Source organism: Macaca thibetana, chromosome 6 (genome assembly GCF_024542745.1).
Source record: "Macaca thibetana thibetana isolate TM-01 chromosome 6, ASM2454274v1, whole genome shotgun sequence".
Lineage (NCBI taxonomy): Eukaryota > Metazoa > Chordata > Mammalia > Primates > Cercopithecidae > Macaca > Macaca thibetana.
Window position 1 is genome coordinate 103,116,611 of NC_065583.1, and position 24,172 is coordinate 103,140,782.

A 24,172-nucleotide genomic window follows, 5' to 3' on the forward strand; every position below is an offset into this window, starting at 1 on the left:
TCTCATTTTAAAATCAAAATGTAGAAATGATTAAGTTCTGTAAGGAAGACAAGCTGCAAGCCAAGATAGGCCAAAGCTAGGCTTCTTTGGGCCAAAGAGTTGTGAATGCAAAAGAAAAGTTCTCAAAGAAAATTAAAAGTGCTACTCCAGTAAACACACAAATGATAAGAAAACGAAACAGCCTTCTTGTAGTATGAAGCAAGGTTGAGCAGTCTGGATAGAAGATTAACCACAACATTCCCCTAAACCAAAGCCTAATCCAGACCAAGACCCTAACTCTCTTCAACTCTATGAAAGCTCGGAGAGGTAACCAAGCTGCAGAAGAAGAGGTGGAAGCCAACAGAGGTTGGTTACGAGGTTTAAGGAAAGAAGCTGTCTCCATAACATAAAAGTGCAAGGTGCAGTGGCACGATCTCAGCTCACTGCAACCTCCACCTCGCTGGTTCAAGCAATTCTCCTGCAGAGTCTCCCGAGTAGCTGGGACTACAGGCACCTGCCATCACACCCAGCTAATTTTTGTATTTTTAGTAGAGACAGGGTTTCACCATGTTGGCCAGGCTGGTCTCAAACTCCTGACCTCAGGTGAACTACCTGCTTCGACCTCTCAAAGTGCTGGGATTACAGGCGTGAGCCACCACGCCCAGCCTAAACAACTGATTTTCAAAAGGAGGTGAAACAGTCTTAAATTGGAAGAAGATGCCATCTAAGACTTTCTGAACTAGAGGCAGGACACGTCAATGCCTGGCTTCAAAGCTTCAAAGGACAGGTTTACTCCCTTATCAGGGGAAAATGCAGCTGGTGACTCTAAGTTGAAGCCAATGTTCATGTACCACTCCAAAAATCCTAAGGCCCTTAAGAATTATGTTAAATCTACTTTGCCTGTGCTTTAGAAATGGAACTACAAAGCTTGGATGAGAGCACATTCGTTTGCAGCATGGTATACTGAATATTTTAAGCCCACTGTTGAGACCTACTGCTCAGCAAAAGATTCCTTTCAAAATATTACTGCTCAATGACAGTGCACCTCGCCACCCAAGAGTACTGATGGAGATGTACAAAGAGATTAATATCGTTTTCAGGCATGCTAACATAACATCCCTTCCGCAACCCACAGATCAAGGAGTCATTTCAACTTAGTATTTAAGAAATAAATTTCATAAGGCTATGGCTACCATAGATAGTGATTCCTCTGATGGATCTGGAAAAAGTCAATCGAAAATCTTCTAGAAAGGATTCACTATTCTAGATGTCATTAAGAACATTCATGATTTATGGGAGGAGGTCAAAATGTCAACATTAACAGGAGTTTGAAAGAAGTTGATGCAAACCCTTTAGGGATGACTCAGAAGGGTTCAAGACTTCAGGGGTGGAAGTAACTGCAGATATGGTAGAAACACTGAAAGAACTAGAATTAGAAGTGGAATCTAAAGATGTGACTAAATTGCTGCAATCTCATGATTAAAATTAAACAGATAAGGAGTTGCTTCTTATGGATGAGCAAAGAAAGTGTTTTATTGAGATGTAATCTACTCCTGGTGTTAAATCTATAAATTACACCTTGGGCGGTATGGCCATTTTCAAGATATTGATTCTTACTATCCACGAGCATGGAATGTTCTTCCATTTGTTTGTGTCCTCTTTTATTTCATTGAGCAGTGGTTTGTAGTTCTCCTTGAAGAGGTCCTTCACATCCCTTGTAAGTTGAATTCCAAGGTATTTTATTCTCTTTGTAGCAATTGTGAATGGGAGTTCACTCATGATTTGGCTCTGTTTGTGTTATTGGTGTATAGGAATGTTTGTGATTTTTGCACACTGATTTTGTATCCTGAGACTTTGCTGAAGTTGCTTATCAGCTTAAGGAGATGTTGCAAGGATCTAGAACTAGAAATACCATTTGACCCAGCCATTCCATTACTGGGTATATACCCAAAGGATTATAAATCATGCTACTATAAAGACACATGCACACGTATGTTTATTGCGGCACTATTCACAATAGCAAAGACTTGGAACAAAACCAAATGTCCATCAGTGATAGAAATAAGAAAATGTGGCACATATACACCAAGGAATACTATGCAGCCATAAAAAAGGATGAGTTCATGTCCTTTGCAGGGACATGGATGAAGCTAGAAACCATCATTCTGTGCAAACTATCGCAAGGACAGAAAAACAAACACTGCATGTTCTCACTCACAGGTGGGAACTGAACAATGAGAACACTTGGACACAGGGTGGGGAACATCACACGCCAGGGCCTGTCGTGGGGTGGGGGAGGGGAGGGATAGCATTAGGAGGAATACCTCATGTAAATGATGAGTTAATGGGTGCAGGACACCAACATGGCACATGTATACATAAGCAACAAACCTGAACATTGTGCACATGTACCCTAGAACTTAAAGTATAATAATAATTTTTTTTAAAAAAAGAAAGAAATCTACTCCCGGTGAAGATGCTTGTGAATATTGTTGAAATGACAGCAAACAATTGAGAACAGCACATAAAATTAGTTGATAAAGCAGTGGCAGGGTTTGAGAGGACTGACTTCAACTTTGAAAGAAGTTCTACTGTGGGTAAAATGCTACCAAACAGCACAGCATGCTACAGGTACATCTTCCATGAAAGGAAGAGTACACTAAGGTGGCAAACTCCATCACTGTCTTATTTTAAGAAACTGCCACAGCTACCCCAAACTTCAGCAACCACCACCCTGATCAGTCAGCAACCATCAACAATAAGGAAAGATGCTCTAACAACAAAAAGATTATGAGTCGCTGACGGTTCTGATGATCGTTAGCATTTTTTCGCATTATTGTTAAATTAAGGTATATACACTTTTTAGACATGTTACTGCACACTTAATACACTACAGTATACTATAAACATAACTTTTACGTGCACTGGGAAACAGCAAATTCACGTAACTTGCTTTATTGCGGTATTCACTTTATTAAGGTGATCTGGAACCAAACCTGCAGTATCTCTGAGGTATGTCTGTATGCATCTCTATAGGTTATTCAACTTCTGCTTGAATTTCCTGCAAGTGCTGAAGAATGCCCTACCAAAAGACCATTGTCAGGCCATGCTAGCAGATTTTTAAATTATCTATTTGGACAAAATTTACCTTCAAGTAAACTTTGCCAGTTAACCTTAGATTCTTTTTCTAAAGCAACAAATAACAAGTTTATTCACATAACTAAGAACCCTTTAGGTATCTGATGGGAGCTCTCCTATTTCCCTTTAGCCCTCTGTAGACTAAATCTGCTGAGTAATTGAAACTTAAATTGTTCTTCCTATAACTTGATTCCAGTCCCATGACCATTTTGACTGTCCTCTTTGGGCATATCCTAGTATTTTCACAGCACTCTTTAAATATGCACTTGCAATTAAGAACAATACCCAGCTATTAGACCAGAATACTGTAGGATTATTAATTTTAAGGAACTGATCACTAATTTCATTAAGCCAATATATATTTTTCAGCAACTGTATCACACTGGTGGTTCATATTAAGGAAACAACCAATAAATTATTTGGATCTGCATTTATCACTATTAAATATTAATTGTATCCCCAAAAAACTTTTGGTAATATCAGCATAAGAACAGTTTAGTTTCAAAAATTTCATAATCGCCATCATCTCATATGACTGTAGTTAAAGCTACAGGGCCAAAATAAAACTGTGTTCAAAGCCTAGTTTTGTCACGTGGCACAGCAGCCTCCTACGGCAGCAGTCTTCCACTGGCCATATGAGATGCTCAACCCAGACAAAAAGTTTTCTAAATATCTTAAGAATATTGACCATGGCAACTGACACTTCATCCTAAATAAATATTGTCTCAAAAAGAATGATGAATGTGGTTTTTAAGGCATGGTTTGAACTCCGGTAAGATTAAAAAGAAACTGTTAAGAGAGTTGTGCCAGCCTGGACTAAAAAAACAGTTCAAAATAAATAGAAACTTCGGGGCTCCAAATTTTTAATGGGCAAGAAGCAGGCCAAAAATGCTACTCAGATGCAACAGGGCTCATTATTAAAGAAAAGAAATAAATAAAGGACCTCTCAGAGGGTGGAGCCAAAAGCAGAAGAAAATAACAGGTGAAGGAACCAATACCAGGTAGCAGAACTGGGCCCTAATTAAGAAACACTCATTGTCCCCAATGTAGGGGACCCTAACAACATGTGCCTGGCTAGATTTCAGAATCGCTACAGATCAGCAGCTGCTACACGCCTCCCACTCTTTCCCTATTTGAATGGGAGTGTCTACTGAAGTTATCCTATGACTGCCTTGCCATTTTATGCTGGGTGTATCTTCAGTTCATAGATCTGTCTCCAGTCAAGAAGTGGGGCCTATTGCTTGTCACTCCTTTTAAAATCTAGGCTGAACTTGTGCCTTGTTTTGACCAACAGAATACAGCAGAAGTGGCATATAACTCAAGAAGCCTTGTAACTTCAGCTCTTGCCTTCTGGGAGCACTGCTGCTACTATGCACAAAGCCCAATTATTACTAGTAGAGAGGCTACATGAAAGACAGCCAATTGCTATGCCCACTGACATCTCCAGGTAACCAGCAGGCACTTGGGTAAGGACATCTGAAACCATAAACCAGGTGACTGAAGCCACTTAAGTAACTCCAGAAAAGAATATTAAAAAATAGAAAAAACCTGCCCAGCTAAGTCTAGCTCAAATAACAGAATCTTGAGCAAATAATTGTTATTGTAAGCCATTATATTTTGGGATTGTTACATAGCAACAGATAAGTGAGGCAGTGGTAAATAAGATAATGATGTATCTTACAAAGGATGGCATCTTAAGTTTATGAAATAAAACAGCAGCTCGATACGTGCTTTTTAAAAATATTAACATGAGGAAAAATGAGCAGGAATTCATGCAGTTGATATGAACGTAAAATAACACATGCCCACAAACTACAACCACTATGTTCTGGATTAACGTTAAAAGATAGTTTTCAAAGTGTGACAATCACAAAGGAAATCCTCAGAATACTTTCCTAGTGCTAGCCAATCTCCCAACTCAAAATTATTTATCTTTTTTGTTTGTTTGTTTTGGGGGTTTGTTTTTCTTTTTGAGACAAGGTCTCACTCTGTTGCCCTCCAGCCTCAGTCTCCCAAGTATCTTAAACTACAGGTGTGCACCACCACACCCGGCTAACTTTTAAATTTTAGTAGAGATGGGAGTCTCACTATATTGCCCAGGCTGGTCTCAAATTCTTGGGTTCAAGCAATCCTCCTGCCTTGGCTTCCCAAAGCACTGGGATTACAAGCATGAGCTATCATGTCCAGCCTCAAAATTTTAAACAGATAAGGGAGGAGTGAAATCAACTTGTAAGTATCATTGTCAATGTAAATGAAATCGATGGATGACATTCTTGATGTTACAAAATGAAAATTAAGGTCTGAATGTTTGTGTTTCCTTAAAAATCACATGCTGAAACCTATTACCAACGTGATGGTATTAGAAGATGAAGCCTTTGGGAGGTGATCAGGTCAGCAGTGCTCTGCTCTCAAGAATGGGATTAATATCCCTATTTTTTAAAAAAGGCCCCAGAGGCCAAGTGTGGTGGCACACATCTGTAATCCCAGCACTTTGGGAGGCTGAGGTAGGTGGATCACTTGAGGCCAAGAGTTCAAGGCCAGCCTGGCCAATATAGTGAAACCCCGTCTCTACTAAAAATACAAAAATTAGCTGAGCATGGTGGCACACACCTGTAATCCCAGCTACTCAGGAGGCTGATGCACGGGAATTGCTGGAGGTGGAGGTTGCGGTGAGCCAAGATCGCACCACTGCACTCCAGCCTAGGCAACACAGTGAGAGACTCCATCTCAAAAAAAAAAAAAAAAAGGCAAGGCATGGTGGCTCATGCCTGTAATCCCAGCACTTTGGAAGGCCAAGGCGGGTGGATCACAAGGGCAAGAGATCAAGACCATCCTGGTCAACATGGCAAAATCCCGTCTCTACTAAAACACAAAAAATTAGCCGGGCATGGTGGTGCACGCCTGTAGTCCCAGCTACTCAGGAGGCTGAGGCAGGGGAATTGCTTGAACCCAGGAGACGGAGATTGCAGTGGGCCGAGATTACACCACTGCACTCCAGCCTAGCCAACAGAGCAAGACTCCATCTCAAAAAGAAAAGAAAAGAGGGGAGGGGGGGGGGGAGGGGAGGGGAGGGGAGGGGAGGGGAGGGGGGGGGGAGGGGAGGGGAGGGGAGGGGAGGGGAGAAGAAAAGGGCCCCAGAGAGCTGCCATCCCCTTCTGCCATGTGAGAACACAAAGAAGATGCAATCAATGAGGAAGAGGCCTTCACCATACACTGAATCTGCTGGGACCTTGATTCTGGACTTCATGGCCTCCAGAGTTCTGGGCAATAAATTTCTGTTGTTTATAAATTACCCACTGTGAGGTACTATATTTTGTTATAGCAGCCCAAACAGACTAAGACAAAAGAATAACACACTTGAATTATAGGTCTTTTTCAATTTTCAACTTCGACTCTTAGAATGTCACTAGATTACTGTAACTTAAAAGATAACCTAAGTGAGAATGCTGAATTTTTAGGCCATTTCTAAAAAAAAAAAAATTTCAATAGACTAAAATTAATTTTTTTGAGGCCAAAACAAAATGGACACTATGCTCAATTTTAATATGGAGACATTTTATTAGGGAGGAACTATGTGTCACGAAAAAGCACCAGAATTCAGACAACCTTGGTCTAGTCCAGCAGGCTGACATAGGCAAAGCACTTAATTACTTTTAGCTTTGATTCCTTGACTATGATCAGTCAAACAGTTACTACCAGCACTCCAGAAGAGCCAAAAGGAACATAAATTTCACCGAAATCATAGCTAAGCATACAGAGATTATTAAACATAATTTTTTTTTTTTTTTTTTTTTTTGAGACGGAGTCTCGCTCTGTCGCCCAAGCTGGAGTGCAGTGGCCGGATCTCAGCTCACTGCAAGCTCCGCCGCCCGAGTTTACGCCATTCTCCTGCCTCAGCCTCCCGAGTAGCTGGGACTACAGGCGCCCGCCACCTCGCCCGGCTAGTTTTTTGTATTTTTTAGTAGAGACGGGGTTTCACCGTGTTAGCCAGGATGGTCTTGATCTCCTGACCTCGTGATCCGCCCGTCTCGGCCTCCCAAAGTGCTGGGATTACAGGCTTGAGCCACCGCGCCCAGCCAATTTTTTTTTTTTTTGAGACGAGTCTCACACTGTCACCCAGGCTGGAGTGCAGTGGCGTGATCTTGGCTCACTGCAGCCTCCACCTCCCGGGTTCAAGCAATTCTCCTGCCTCAGCCTCCCAAGTAGCTGGGATTACAGGTGCCCGCCACCACGCCCAGCTAATTTTTTGTATTGTTGGTAGAGATGGGGTCTCTTATGTTGGCCAGGCTGATCTCAAACTCCTAACCTCGTGATTCGCCCGCCTCGGCCTCCCAAAGTGCTGGGATTACAGGTGTGAGCCACCGCGCCCAGCCATTAAACAGCTACTTAAATTACTACGTAAATTTTAAATTACTACTAATACTAAATATTAGTACCTAATTAAAACCACCATACATTAAGCTCTTATTATATGCTAAATGTATGTTCATCTAATCCTATTTACAATCCTATAATGTACTATTACCCTATTTTACAAAATAGTAAACTGAGTCTTAAAGAGGTTAAGTAACTTTCCAAGGTCTCACAACCAGTTAGCGACAAAGCCAGGATCAAGCCCAGATCTTTTCAAATTCTTGAGCCAAAACTTTTTAATCCTATCCTCTGCTGCCTCCCGACAAGAGCCTCAACTCTAACCTCCAAATACAAAACAAGAATTTTGGTATCAAAAATACAACCAGGGAGCACAGCGTCACCAGCAATGGACTAGAAATCAGGAGACCTAAATTCTAATGCCAGTTCTATACTACCTACACATGGGCATAAGACAATGAGCAAGTGTGCCTCTGTGGGCTTCGTTTTTTAATCTTTGAGATCTGACTGAATATATTTCAAGAATTTGCCTTCCTAGCTGTGAAATTCTAATTCTCCTCATAATTTAAAAATTACATTAATTTAAATGTTATTTCCATAATGAACTATCCTATTCAATCAATTATCATATGTTAATATGCAAAAGCATATTAGAAAGCATGAAGATTTTCTGACCACTTACTAATTTCTCCCTCCTATGAACAAACTGCACTTGTTCTGGCACTTAACCATACACTCTTATGCTGACTTGTAAGAGCCTATATTGCTGACCTCTCCTGGTTATTAAACTCTCCCCTTTTATTCATTTTCCAAGCATATTTGTCTCACTGTTAGACTAATAGCCATAAGGACAGAGATATTTCTTCAGTATTTGTTGAATGAATAAATAAACTCAACAGAAAACAAAGGACATACAGCAATTCTTCCATAATTACATGTTGACTATATAGAAAATATTTTTCCCTCTCTAGCTTTAAAACCCCATTTTAACAGCTCAAGAGTGGATCTTCAGAAACTTCTACATACTTAATCATCTATTTTATTTTGGACCACTAAGATTTCCAGTTATTCCAAGTTTCTTGATGTGTAATGAAAACCATTCAAATTTCATAAAACCATTCACTGAGCCTAGCACAACCACTAGAATATAAAGCAGGGGCTCAACCAAAAAAAAAAAAAAAAAAAAAAAATTGAGTCCAGCAAATAACCTTACAACAACCAATAAATCAAGTAAACCACTATGGTTATATTATATAAGGAAAACAGACTCAAACTACTTTCATGATATGGCTCAAACAAAGATGCTTGCAAAAGTATTCCTAACATAAAAGTGAAGGAAAAGAAATGTTAAAAAATGAAAAAGGCAATGGAAACCAAATAGGATTTAATGAAAAAGAAATCAGCATAGTTCCCAAATGAGAAATATCATATACTTGAAAATAAGAGCTTTATCTTCAAATACTGAAAATAAAAGGATTTGAAAAATGATCGGCCAGGCACGGTGGCTCACGCCTGTAATCCCAACACTTTGGGAGGCCGAGGTGGGCAGATCACAAGGTCAGGAGTTCAAGATCAGCCTGGCCAACACAGTGAAACCCCAACTCTTATAAAAATACAAAAAGTTAGCCAGGCGTGGTGGCAGGCACCTGTAATCCCAGCTACTAGGGAGGCTGATCATAAAGTAACACAAATGAGTCTGGGAACATTTCAGATTTAAGTAGAGTATCGGAAATGTTATTTCAAAAATCACTTTTACATAAATATAAGAAAAAGTAAAAAGACAAAATATAGATATTAAACTATACTTTTGAGAGGAGGAGGGGCAGGTGAATATAAATGGAAATGGAAAAATAAAGGGTCAGACACACTGACAGTGCTGTAACAGTCACCAAAATCAGAGAAAGATCATAAGCAGAAATGTGTGTACAACCAAGTCTCCCTTAGACCTAAATGATGTCCCTGAAGCATTTTTCAAACTTGAATAATCATTGTCCTGAGTCCATCCACTTATAAAGATTTATAATGTTATGCCACAATGAATATTTAAAACAACTCCTAGGTTTAGAATTACTACAGCAACTTTATGAATGTCACAAGAGGAAAAGTGTCATGGCAATAATAGATGTCACAAAAGGACAGTCTGGGCTAAGATGAAGACAATGTCTTGCCCTAACAAGAAAGCCAGTTAATATGAAATGAACCATGAAATGGAATGACCAAGTAGAAAATACACTGCCAAATCGTCAGATGCTGAATAAACAGTGTCAATGAATTATCTGAATTAAGAAAGGCTAAAAGGTTCTTGATGTTTTATCTTCAAAATATTTTAAAATAACACCCATTTAACAATTTATGAACGGTCTCTTTAAAAAGTCTACCATTTAAGAATAACCCGATTTTCCACAACATGGAAGCAAGTCCAATACTAATTGAAACAAAACTGCCAGGGGAAAAAAAAAAGTCTTAAAATGCAACCATGTCACTGAAAGGTACAGGACAGTTGTACTGAATTTTCTTAAGTGGCATTAGGGACAATGAAACAGTGACTGAGTCTAATTCTACACTGCTACAAAGTGAGTGGAGTTGTCAATAATAATCAGGATCATTTCATTAAAATAATCCTCCTTGGAATTATCAGGCATTTAATAATCAGAGCAGAAATATTTTTCCTCTTCCAGGATTCTTAATGAAAGATAAAATCAGGAGTAAAAAGATGTAAACTCAACAAGCCAGAAGTGACACCTGTGTGACCACAAATTAAGAGTTAGTTTTATTCTGTGTGATTGCAAATTAAAGTTACTATTGCACACGGCCGGGGGGGGGGGGATTGAGAAACAACTTCAACCAACAGTTGGAAACAAATTACACGTGCTAACAGTTACACTCATTAGGAAATCCAGGATACTTTCAAAGAGAGTTATTTAGATGTTGCATTCATTTAAACGCAGGCGACGAACATCTCAGCCGCCTTCCTTTGCAGGATTCTGTGCCAAGCCCTTCCGAAGCTGGGGTTGATAAGGTCGACTCCAAGAAGAAAAGCAGCTCAAGTGGGAAATGGTATCCTCATATGGCCCAGAGAACCGGTGACGCACTAGGTGCTTGGAAAATATCCCATCGTTTACCTTGCTAGAAGCAGCTGGGTAGGGAAGAGGTCGTCCACGTGCACTATTGTTTTCCAGATATGTTTATTTATTTTTAACTTCTGCTTTGGTATCAATATCCTCAACCTCAGCCTAACGAGGAGAGGGGGGATGGCAGCGCCACTGGTGGTATTTGGGTGCAACACAAGTTTAAAAAATGAAAACACAACCTTTTTTTTTTTTTTTTAATTGCAGTATACTCGGTGCCCTCACCTCTCTCCTCCTCCACACCTCTGCCATCACCCCACGCAGCTCTCCGCCGCCGCCACCTCGGGTCCCCATGACAACCCCACCCCAGGGCGGGCCCCCCTCCGCCGCCTCCCGGCCCTGCCAGCGACACTTGCCTGGCAAGGGGCGACTCCACCTGCCCTTGGCTCTCACTCTCCCCGCTCCTGAGAGGCGGACCAGGACCCCTCCAGGCGCGCGGGCCCAGTCCCGGCTGCAGGCACGACCCTCACCAGTCGGGGACGTGTGGAAGGGCGGCCGGGCACGAGCTGAGGAGGTTCCACCTCCAAAGCCCAAAACCCAAACGAGTGACGCGGAGCCGCGGGCCAAATGGGGTACTGCGGCCCCGCGCCCCTCTCTGGGCTGCCAAGGGGAGCCGAGGGGCAGGCGCAGTGGGCGAGACGGAACTCGTCCGTTTTCACAAACAACGACGCGTCGCGGCGGCAGGAGATGCTGGGGCCGAAGCTCACCTTGAAGGGATTGTTGAGATCCGGGTCGGCAAACGGGTTACTGTCGAAATCCGACATCTCTCTGGCTCTCGGCGTCACCCACCCGACCCAGGCGCTGAGAGAGAGACTAGGCGAGGCCGCCGCCCCCCTGCGCGCTCACGTCGCCGCCGCCGAGCAGATCCGGGTGCAGCTCGCGGGCCACCCAGCCGGCCGCGCCACTGAGCATGCCCGGTGCGGCGGGCTCCCGGCCGCGGCGCCGCTCGCGTTCGCCGTCCGGTTCCTCCAGGTCCGGATCGCACGCTCCGGGCTTTGGCTGCGACCGAGTAGGGAGTTGGGGCGTAGGAACCGGGAACTGAGAGCGGATGAAAAGCGTCCCACACGCCACTAGCCCGCGGGATTCTCGGAGAGTATGGGACGCTTCCCCTCCGCTCTCAGCCGGAGGCCGGCTGCGTCCGGCCCTGCTCGGTCTTCTGAAGACCAATTTCAAATCAGCTCCCCGGGGCCCAGCGTGACTTAGGGAAGTGGTGGCATTTTGTGGGAAGGACGCACACTTGCCAGGTTGGGGGAGGCAGCCCGAGTCGCGGGTCGCGCACCCCGGGAGCAGTGCCGTTAGACCATCGGACGCGGGCACTGGAGAGGCCACTGCACCGCCAGCCGCAGATCACCTCCCCGGGGCGGGGACGCGGCCGGTGCTACGGGTTTTTGAGCACTCGTGACCCCACCTGAGAATCCCGGCCTCCCATCTTCCGGTCTCTCTGACTCTAAGTTGCTGCTAAATCACGGAGAGCAGCCTTGGCGCTGCCGGTCCCAGCTTGATCCAAGGAGCCTGGAGAATGAGATGAGATTCAGTCCGAAGGGCCGGCCCTGGCTGCCATCCTCCGGAATCTGCAAAATGGCTACTTCTTCAGAAATAATGGGAGAGGGATGGTAAGAGGCCAGAGATCAAGGCCCTCGAGTATTAACTCTAGCATTTGGGCACCAAATAGACACTTTTGGATTTTCCCTAGTCTTTTCCAACACCAAGGACGAGATGATCAAAAGATGTGTTAAGAAATTCATTTGTACTGGCCGGGCGCGGTGGCTGACGCCTGTAATCCCAGCACTTTGGGAGGCCGAGGCGGGCGGATCACAAGGTCAGGAGTTCGAGACCAGCCTGGCCAATATGATGAAACCCCGTCTCTACTAAAAATACAAAAATTATCCGGGGGTGGTGGCGGACGCCCGTAGTCCCAGCTACTCAGGAGGCTGAGGCAGGAGAATCGCTTGAACCCGGGAGGCGGAGGTTGTAGTGAGCCGAGATCGGGCCACTGCATTCCAGCCTGGAAGACAGAGCGAGACTCCGTCTCAAAAAAAAAAATCAGTACCATTCCTTCCCCCCACCCCGCCCCACCACCAAACTTATTGAAAGAGCATCGCTTTCCTCACTTTTCCTTCTGCCCTAACAGAAAAGCACTTAGATGAAGCTACAGGAAGCCAGAATTCTTTTGACTTGGTGGGTACCAGAGGGTTGGAAGAATCTAGATTGAGTATTCCTTGGCCTTTGGGGAGCTTGCTCTATGCAAAGTCACCTAGGAAATGATACTTCCCCCACTGTGAAACACTAGCTAGAGATGACAGACAAAAAGCACATTTGTTGTAATCTCCCTTTGACGGGATCTAGGTTGGAATAGATGTCGAAGCAGCTGCTTCTAGGTAGTCAACGAAGATGTCAACTAGTAAATGACAGCAGACAAGGAGGATCACAGCAGAGTTGTAAGATTCTAGATATCAAAAAGTGCAAGCAGTCTATTGTACTCACCATCGCATCCTCAGCTGCCCAGTGCCCGGTTTTAACTTGCTGCTCAGTGTATGTGTCAGGTTTTAATCCCAATTCTGATACTACCTGTGCTATTCTTTTCACCTCTCTGAGTCTGTAAAGGATTATTTAAGAATTAACATAAACAAGATACAGAAAAGTGTCCTGCATATATACGTAGTGCCTAAGAAATATTGGTTGAATGTCAAAAGTGGCAAGGAGGCTCAGTATGTTCTTACACGCTTTGCCACTTTTCTCCCAAGCAAGGATGTCCTTGCCCAGCTCATCTGTTCCTCTCACCACTTTTGCCCTCACTCCCTCCACCTGTCCTCCAAATGACTCAAAATAATCAGCACTATTTTTTATGCATCTACTATGTTCCAAGACAATGAGGATCAACTGAGCCTGCATTGCAGAATGGAAATTTCCAACTATGTTGTGTTTACAGCTAATGATATTTGCACCTAACGCAAAGGTTTGCAGACTTTACTGTTATAGAATAATTTGGAATACCTGTTGAAGATGCAGACATCTACCTCACCATACCTCCTAAGATTCCGCTTGAAAGGATCTGAGATAGGGGCTCTGGATCTGCATTTTTTATTTTTTACATCTCTATACATTATTTTACATAAATGTATAAATGGAGTCATGACATACATATTGAATTTTTCACTTAAAAATTTTTTTATTCCTTGTATTCCCTCTTCTCTTCCCCTACATTAACAACCTAGTACATTTCTTTAAATATTCTTATAATAGTGTATATCTATACTTACATAAAATAACATGTAATTGTATAAAAACATAATACATATCCACACAGATATGCATGCACTCTAATACTGAGCTTTGGCATTGTCTTGAAAAAGTGAGATATGCATATTTTTCTGCAGCTGTTTTTCTCAATACTTATGGCAGAGTTTCTCAGCAAGATGTGCATTGGCAGACAAACAATCTTAAGGTTTCTTCCCCTAGTATACCACATACGCATAAAAATATTACCACTTTTTATGTGTAGCATGCCCATAGAGTGAAAAGGGAAGCATGGCCTAATGGAAACCATACATCTAATTCATTATTCTTAACAACTGCAAAAATCAGCATATGTAAAGGATCTCAGGTGATTTTTTTTTTTTTTAGACCAAGTCTTACTCTGTCACCCAGGCTGGAGTGCTGTGGCACAATCTTGGCTCACTACAACCTCCACCTCCCTGGTTTAAGCAATTCTCCTGCCTCAGCCTCCCGAATAGTTGGGATTACAGGCATGCACTACCACACCCGGCTAATTTTTGTATTTTTAGTAGAGACAGGGTTTCACTATGTTGGCCAGGCTGGTCTTGAACTCCCGACCTCAAATGATCCAGGCCGCCTCTGCCTCCCAAAGTGCTGGGATTACAGGCATGAGCCACCATGCATGGCCGACCTCAGATGATTTAGATGGTAGTCACCACACTTAGGGAACCACACTTTAGATGACCACACTTTGGGAACACTAATATGAGGACATGCAGACATATGGTCCATGGGTAAGGGTCTTAATCTGTTTGTGTTGCTATAAAGGAATACGGGAGGCTGGATAATGTATGAAGAAAAGAGGTTTATTTGATTCATGGTTCTGCAGGCTATCAGCTTCAGATGAGGGCCTTACGCTGCTTCCACTCATGGCAGAAGGCAAAGGGGAGCCTTCGTGCAGAGATCACATGGCTAGAGTGCAAGATGGGGCATCAGGGGAGAGAAAGGGAGAAGATGATGCTAGGCTTTTTTCAACAACCTGTTCTCAAGGGTGATAATTCACTCTCAGGAGAATAGCACCAAGCCATTTGTGAGGAATTCACTCATATGGCCCAAACACCTCCCATCAGGCCCCAGCTCCAGCACTGGGACTCATATTTCAACATGACACTTTGCAGGTCCAAAGCCATACCCAAACCATAGCAGGGAGCTTATTAATTTATTAGCCTCCATGAAATTTAGAATTATAGAATGTGAGAGCTGAGAAGGAACCTCAGCCTGTCTCGTGATTGAAGAAACTGTTTGGACAGGTTAAGTAATTTGTCTCAGACACCAAGGAAGTGAATGGGGAAATGTGGAACAGAACTCAGGTCTCTTGACTCATGTTTTAGACATTAAATGAATAGGTTATTAAATGAATTATTCCATATGAATAATTTCATGTAGAAGGAAGAAATGCTATGTGCAAGGTAGACAGAAAGTACACAAGAAGCCTCATTTGGTGCAGGAGTTCATTTTACGGAAGCTACCTCCTAAATTTAGTAGAACAAAACCAGTCTATGCCCCCTCTCCTGCAAACCAACGGTTTGATCTTGATCATGTCAACTCACCTTTCTAACCAGAGTTTCTACTCTAGTACATCATTCAAGTATTTCTTGAGCAACTAAAACAGTGATGTTGTGGATAAAGCAGTAAACCAGATACAAGGGTAAGGCCTGCTCCAGAAAACTTCCTACAAGGCCTAGAACATGGCTAAATGATATCTCAGATCCTTTGGACAGTTCTAACATTCTATTAATCTGGGACAGTGGCTCACTCCTCCCTAACCCTATTTCTTTTTCCCTCAGAGTGTGCCTCACACCATCATCATGCTGCTTCTACTCAGTCTGACACATTTCATTGGTGAACCTATTAAGCAGGGTCTAGAGTCTGAATTCCTTGTTTTCTAAACTGCCTAGCTTATAGCTGGGGAATGCTAGGAAAATGCCAAGTTAGATGTTTACATTTCTTGCCTCAAAAGGTTCACTGGATTCTGAGTTTGCTGATGGGTTAGAACTGAAATCCCTCATCTCTTGCAGTGGGTCTAGTCTCTAGATTCGCTGCTGTGTCAGCTGATACCCTCAATGCCCCAGCACCAGCCTATCTGGCTCCCTATTCTGCCACTGGCTACATTTTCAGGAGATAACAGAGGAGATGCAGGCATTGTGTGGTAGGCCAAATAATGCCCCCCTCCCCCAAAGATGTCCATGCTATAATCCCTAGAATCTGTAAATATGTTATCTTACATGGCAAAAGAGACTTTGCAGGTGTAATTAAGGTTAAGAACCTTGAGAGGAGGGGATTATCCTGGATTATTCAAGTAGGCCCAGTGTAATCACGAGTCCTTAAAAGTGGAAGAGGAAGGCAGAAGAGTTGCTGACTTTGAAGATTGAGGAAGGGGTTCATGAACTAGGGCGTGTGAGTGGCTTCTAGAAGCTGGAAAGAACCCTCAGCTGACCGCCAACAAGGAAATGGAGATTTCAGTCTTACAGACTCAAGGAACAAAATTCTGCCAATGATCAATGTACAAGAAAATAGATTTTTCCCTTGAGCCTCCAGAAAGGAACCTAGCCTTGCTGACACTTTGATTTTAGACTGGTGAAATTCATGCTGAACTTATGACCTACAGAGTTGTAAAAAAAAATAAATTTCTTAGTTGTACAGATTATTTTGTTAGAAAAAGAAAAAAACCAAATTTTTGTATTAAGATGCTAAATTGGTAGTAATTTGTTACAGCAGACAAAATCTAATACAGATGCTTCTTGATTTACAATGGAGCTATACCCTGATAATCCCCATCATAAGGTGAAAATGCATTTAATACCCCAATAAACCCATTGTAGAGTTGAAAAATCATATATCAAACCATTGCAAGTCAGGAACCACCTGTCCACCTGGCGTGTGGAAAGTAGAAGAAAGAAAAGGGACACACACTCAGTTTCCTGGTGTGCCAAGAGACTTCCAAGCAGCAGAACCAAGTGAAAAATGCAAAGGGTGTTGATGAAAAGAAAGTGAATGTCATTTGACTTGTCCTGAGTGAAGACCCTCAGTTATGCCCAACTTTTAACTATGTAAATAGCATAGAGACAGTATTCTTTTTAAAAAGGAATATACAAACCAACTGTATTTGGTTTTGGAGTCAAAGTTTACTATTAATAAAGGGAAAAAGCAGATTTTTCCACTCTTCCTCTTCACCAAATTCTGCAATACTCTCAGAATGTGTGTTACTCTGTCCTATAATTGATGTCATCATCATATATCTTGCAATTGGCCATAGTACCTTGAAGGCAGGGTTTCTATGTTTTTCAACATTGTCACTCCAGCATCTGACATGGTGTTGGCACATAATTAGTGCATGAGTGAATAAATGCCATAGCTTCCATTTGAGGCTTAACATCTTTGCTTCCATTACTAAAATACTATTTGAATGACTCTTCCCTCACTGCAAATGCTATCTTCTTCAACGCCTTTATTAAGTACTCCTTTGCCTAAAAACTTTCATGATCTCCTTGTCAGCTATAGGAGAAACACTAAATTCAGTATCGTATCACTCACGGTCCTTCCTCACATGGCCTCATTAGCCTCACATTAGCCAGGTGTGGTGGCGCCTGCCTGTAATCCTAGCTACTTGGGAGGCTGAGGCAGGAGAATCACTTGAACCTGGGAGGCAGAGGTTATGGTGAGCCGAGATTGTGCCATTGCACTCCAGCCTGGGCAACAAGAGCAAAAAAGGTATGCTTTCAGCTGTACCTTTCCCCCACTGGCTCTCTACATGCATTTATTTATGTATCTGCTTCCTCTTCTCCTTTTTTTTTTTTTTTTTTTTTTTCAAATTTTAGGTCTTATAGTGCAACCCACTAGTGGGTCATAAACTCAATTTAGAAGGCTATGACCAGCACATTTTAAAAGAGAACAGAAAATATCCAAGTATGTGGCACACAATAAACAGAAGCTGCACAAAACCTTTGTTTCAGTTGCAAGTGCGTGTCAACTTAAAATTTATGTATTGTGGTCATGGCTCTAAACTGAGAATTCCTCAAGGACAGATTATGTTTTATTTTATTATGATTGTTGGCTTTCATTATTCCCAGTCCTTATCACAGTGGCTGGTAAAACAGTTATAACTTTGTTTATTTGTCGAATGAACCAGACTGAACTAAGGGTATTTTGGAGTTAAAGACTGTCGGGCTATGCGAACAGCACAAAGTCAAGTACTGTGGCTTTCCTCGAGGGATCAAGGCAGTCTGCCTGTCTCCACAGGACTCCCTCAGTTCTCCCACATTATCACAGCATATGCACTTGGGGCCCAACAGCAACTCCACTGCCGCCTCCCAATCAATTCACAAACTGCTATGGAACATCTCTGGGGTAGGGTTCTGACCTTGACACTAGAAGAAACCTGAAATATAGAGGCTTAGTCCTGGAACCAGGATGAGGGTGAGGCCACAGAGTCTTCTAGGGCACCAATTTTAAGGAGACATTCACTCTCAGGGTCGAGCAAGTAGCAACGCTGCATTCAGTCCTTTCTCTATCTTCTAACCAAGTTGGCGAAATCACACAAGCACAAAGAAGCACCAGGGCCTTTGCAGGAAGGCCAGCCTGGGTTCAGATTTCTGATGTGCTGCGTTCTGGGTTGCGCAACTCTTCAGGCAAATTGCTTATCCTCCCTAATCCTCACATTCCTCTCACCTCCTTCATTACCACACTAATTCAAGCCATCAACCTCTCTCACCTGGATCACTGCCATAGTCTCTTAACTAGCCTCCCTGCCTCCACCCTTTCCTCCTACAATTTATTCTCCACGCAGTGCCAAACTGATTTTTTTTTTTTTTGAGATTACAAAACTGATTATTTTAAAATGTTAGTGAGGCCGGGCGTGGTGGCTCACGCCTGTAATCCCAGCACTTTGGGATGCCTAGGTGGGCAGATGATCACCAGAGGTCGGGAGTTCGAGACCAGCCTGACCAACATGGAGAAACCCCATCTCTACTAAAAATACAAAATTAGCCAGGTGTGGTGGCACCTTGGGGGGCTGAGGCTGGAGAATCACTTGAACCCAGGAGGCAGAGGTTACGGTGAGCCGAGATCGTGCCGTTCCACTCCAGCCTGGGCAACAAGAGCAAAACTCCGTCCCAAAAAAAAAAAACAAAAAACAAAAAAAACAGAAAAAAGTAAATGAGAGCATGGCCCTCATCCACTCAAAGCCCTCTAATAATTTCCCAGCTGTATCAGGGTAAAAGATTGGGCCTTGCAAGTCCCTATGGATTCCGGCCCCTATTGCCGCTCTAACTTTATTTCCTATTCCTCTCCTTCACATTATCTTGGTGAGGAGGCCAGGGGGCCTGAAACATTTCACATGTCCCCCAGGCATGCCCCCACCACAGAGCTTTTTTCCTTCTGTTTCCTCTGCCTGGGTGCAGTTCCCGCCTCTGACTGAGTGGCTCACACATTCTCTCATCTCCTACAAGTCTTTGCTCAACTGTTACTTTCTCAGTAAGGCCCTTCCTAACCTCCCTTTAAAAAATATTAGCCCTCTACTCTCTAGCACTTCCTCCTTCACTGCTGTATTTTGCTCTAAAATGCCTTGCACCACTTGACATACTCTGCTCCCAATAGAATATAAGCTCCTTGAGGATAAGAATTTTTGTCAGTTTTGATCACAGAGATCTCAATGGCTAAGACATAAGAATAGGAGCTCAAAACTATTGAATGAATGAATCAATCAATCAAATAGGGATAATAATAGCCCCTCCTAGAATTATGAGACTTAGATTAGAGGATGCTCAATAAATGGTAACTATTATGATTAAGGGACAATTAAGAACTTAAGACATTAGTTAAAGAATAACTAAAAAAAGGTTAAAAAGTGCAAAAGCCGTTTAAGATGAGCAAAGGCAATAGGCACAGTAGAGGCATTCAGAGGGGAGTGGGGTGGTTGTGCCTGGAGTGGGCTGTGGAAGCTTCAGAGAAAAGGAAGGATTTTACTCGGGCCTTGAAGGCCTGATGATACTGCTATCAGCCTAAAGCATGGAAAGGACAAAAGAGCACACCCGTTGGGGCAAAAAGCTTGCACACAAGCACATATGTGAGAGAGCACAAAATAGAGGCGCTTTCACCATCTCACATTCACTGTGGGAGAGACGTCAGGAGAAAAGGTAGCAAGAGAAGAGGTGCTCTTCTTTCTCCACAGGTGCTTTCGTATATTTATCAGTTATCTTCGATGTAATGGGTTGACCACTAGCAAGCGGTAGATGCACACCACCACCCATTATCCAGCTGGCTGCCTTCCAAGCTCACTGCCTAAGCCAAGCCCAGTCCAACCAGCTGTCTACAGTAACCCACCCTTTCCCATGTGATTATATGTTGTTCAAGAGAATGAGTGGTCTGAGTATACCCCAACTAATTACAAAGGAATCATAGTGGCATTCCTTTATGATTCATTGTATTAAAGTATTCTATATCACAGGAACACAATAGACATAACAAAAATAGATATATTTTTTAGTCTCAGTTTACGTATACGTGCACATAATCTCCTCTACCAAGAATGCCCTTCTGTCACTCAATTTCCACATGTCAAAGTCCAGTCAATGCCTCATGGCCAATTTCAAATGATACATGCTATAGAAATTCTTACTAGATATCCATAATCCAAATTTGTCTCTCCTGTCCCTATAGTATACAAAACAATTTGTTATAGAATTCATAGTAGACCCATCTCCTATGAATATAAAGTTATTACTACATGCCAGTGATTATGGTGAGCTCTCCATAAATATTTGTGAATGAATGAATGAATGCATCTGTCTCTCTATCTCCATTATATGAGCTTCTGAAGGCAGGAAGAAATTTCATTTTTTTGGCATAGCTTCTGTATTCCTCTGTTCTCACATTGCTATAAAGAACTACCTGAGACTGGATACTTTATAAAGAAAAAAGATTTAATTGGTCCATGATTGGGGAGGCCTCAGGAAACTTACAATCATGGTGAAAGGTGAAAGGGAAACAGGTACATCCTACATGGCTGGAGCAGGAGGCAGAGCGAGAAGGGGGAGATGCTACACACTTTTAAACAACCAGGACTCATTAGAACTCACTCACTATCAAAAGAACAGAAAGGGGGAAGGCAGCCCCCATGATCCAATTACCTCCCACCAGGGCTCCTCCAACACTAGGAATTAAAATCCAACATGAGATTTGGGCAGGGACACAAATTCAAACCATATCAGCATCCTACTCATATTAGGTGCTGAATAAATAATTGCACCTTTGCCTATAAAAGGGATTGCCACTTAAAATCTTTGGTCAGAATAAGCTTAAAGATAAGATTAAGAGCAACTATTTTATTTATTTTTTAGAGACACGGTCTCAGTCTCTTGCCCAGCCTAGAGTGCAGTGGCAAAATCACAGCTCACTGTGGCCTCAAACTCCTGGACTCAAGTAATCCTCCTGCCTCCGCCTCCCAAGTAGCTAGGACTACAGGCACCCACCACCATGCTTGGCTAACTTTTTAAAATAATTTTGTAGAGATAGGGTCTTTTTATGTTGCCCTGGCTGGTCTGGAGCTCTCAGCCTCAAGAAATGTTCCCACCTGGGCCTCTTAAAGCATGGGATTACAGGTATGAGACACTATGCCTGGCCAAGAGAGCAACCATTGTGGTAATCAATACAAACAGAATTGTGCAGTTATGATAATAACTCCAGGACAGAAATTCTGAATTCTAAATGATGATTTCATAGAAACACCATGGAAGCATTTCAAATGGTATGGGTCAATGAAATGCAAAAACTAACTCTCTTGGCACATTCAGCTGCTATTAAAAAATACCTTAGATGGGTAGTTCATAAGCATAAACGTATTTCTCACAGTTCTGGAGAGTGCGAAGTTCAAGACCAAGTATCGGGAGAACCCACTCCTGATGGTTACGTGAGTTCTTTTCCATTTCCTAAGTGTCTCGGCTGGTTTGAGAAATAAAGGGAAAGAGCACAAGAGAGAGAAATTTAAAGCTGAGTGTCCGGGGGAGACATCACATGTCAGCAGGATCTGTGATGTTCTCCGAGCCGTAAAACCAGCAAGTTTTTATTAGCAATTTTCATAAGGGGAGGGAGTGCACAAATAGGGTATGGGTCCCAGAGATCACATACTTTACAAGGTAATAAAATATCACAAAGCAAGTGGAGGCAGGGCGAGATCACAGGACCACAGGATGGGGTGAAATTAAAATTGCTAATGCAGTTTTGGGCACTTGTCATTGATAACATCTCATCAGGAAACATGGTTTGAGAGCAGACAACCTGTCTGACCAAAATTTATTAGGCAGGAATTTTCCTCATCCTAATAAGCCTGGGAGCGAGCACTACAGGAGACCGGGGCTTATTTCATCCCTTCAGCTTCAACCATAAAAGACTGCTCGCTTCTAAGGGGGCCGTTCATAGGCCTGCCCTCAGGGGCGCATTCTCTTTCTCGGGGGATGTTCCTTGCTGAGAAAAAGAATTCAGTGATATTTCTCCCATTTGCTTTTGAAAGAGGAGAAATATGGCTCTGTTCCGTCTGGCTCACTGGTGGGCAGTTCAAAGTTACCTCCCTTGTTCCCCAAACATCGCTGTTATCCTGTTCTTTTTTCAAGATCCCCAGATTTCATATTGTTCAAACACACATGCTCTATAAACAATTTGTGCAGTTGACACAATCATCACAGGGTCCTGAGGTGACATTCATCCTCCCCATTTTATGAAGAAGGTGACGGGATTAAGAGATTAAAGTAAAGACAGGCATAGGAAATCACAAGGGTATTGACTGGGGAAGTGATAAGTGTCCATGAAATCTTCACAATTTATGTTCAGAGATTACAGTAAAGACAGGCGTAAGAAATTATAAAAGTATTAATTTGGGGAACTAATAAATGCCCATGAAATCTTCACAATTTATGTTCTTTTGCCATGGCTTCAGCCGGTCCCTCCGTTTGGGGTCCCTGACTTCCCGCAACAACCAAGGCACTAACCCATTTAGCATCTGGTGAGGGCTTGCTCTTTGCTTCATAGATGGCACTTTCTTGTTGCATCCTTATATGGTGGAAGGGTTGAACAAGCTCCCTTAGGCCTCTTTTCTAAGGCCACTAATTCCATTCATGAGAGCTCCGCCCTCATGACCTCATTGCCTCTTAAAGTCCACATCTCTTTTATTGATTGACTGACTGATTGAGACGGAGTCTCACTCTGTCACCCTGGCTGGAGTGCAGTGGCACAATCTCAGCTCACTGAAACCTCTGCCTCCTGGGTTCAAGTTATTCTCCTGTCTCAGTCTCCCAAGTAGCTGGAACTATAGGCCCATGCTGCCACACCTGGCTAATTTTTTGTATTTTAGTAGAGACAGGGTTTCACTGTGTTGCCCAGGCTGGTCGAGAACTCCTAAGCTCAGGCAATCCACCTGCCTCGGCCTCCCAAAGTTCTGGGATTACGGGCATGAGCCACGGCGCCCGGCCAAATCCACGTCTCTTAAAACTATTACACTGGAAATTGGGTTTCAGCATATCTGTTTGGAAGGGACACAAATATTCACAAAATAGCACTAACTATAAAGCTCTTTTTATTTCCTAGAATGATCTCCATAAGAATTTTATGGTGAAATTATTCTCATTTTATAAGATAGACATTATTACATATATGTGTGTACATGATTATATACATATACACCTAAATATTAAGGAGGCATTTATCAGTGATCATATTTAACACACTGTAAGTTTAAGTAAGTATTACAGTCCTGTGACTACTTTGTTTTTGTTTTTTTGTTTTTTGTTTTTTGTTTTTTGAGACGGAGTCTCGCTCTGTTGCCCAGGCTGGAGGGCAGTGGCCAGATCTCAGCTCACTGCAAGCTCCGCCTCCCGGGTTTACGCCATTCTCCTGCCTCAGCCTCCCGAGTAGCTGGGACTACAGGTGCCCGCCACCTTGCCTGGCTAGTTTTTTGTACTTGTTAGTAGAGATGGGGTTTCACCGTGTTAGCCAGGGTGATCTCGATCTCCTGACCTCGTGATCTGCCCGTCTTGGCCTCCCACAGTGCTGGGATTACAGGCTTGAGCCACTGCGCCCGGCCTGTGACTACTTTGGATACTCAATTTTATATGTATGTGAAGACTAAGAAAGAGGACTACTTTTATTTTTATCTGGGTATATTTATTTTTATCTGGGTATATTTATTTTGTTCATGAACCTTAAATTTTATCATCATACTTGCTATCACCTAATGTCTATGCGACTTCACAAAAGTCCTCATAAAAGTAAAGACAGTTTACAATTCTTAA

General features: G+C 42.8%; 1 protein-coding gene and 1 long non-coding RNA gene across 4 annotated transcripts in view; one reads left to right on the plus strand and one right to left on the minus strand.

Moving 5' to 3' along the window:
• Positions 1–13,288, minus strand: part of SCAMP1 (secretory carrier membrane protein 1) — a 121,422-nt gene extending 108,134 nt beyond the window's left edge. The window contains exon 1 of one of the 2 annotated variants that reach the window (XM_050795702.1): positions 11,324–13,288. In XM_050795702.1, the coding sequence (XP_050651659.1) occupies positions 11,324–11,380 (57 nt within the window). In that variant the 5' untranslated portion in view covers positions 11,381–13,288. The remainder of the gene's footprint in view (positions 1–11,323) is intronic. The other variant, XM_050795704.1, reaches the window with a different exon arrangement.
• An 8,341-nt stretch (positions 13,289–21,629) lies between these two features.
• The window catches only part of LOC126957636 (uncharacterized), a 42,357-nt gene continuing 39,814 nt past the window's right edge, over positions 21,630–24,172 (plus strand). For both annotated transcript variants that reach the window (XR_007726839.1, XR_007726840.1), the window contains exon 1: positions 21,630–21,798. This is a non-coding gene — a long non-coding RNA (uncharacterized LOC126957636). The remainder of the gene's footprint in view (positions 21,799–24,172) is intronic.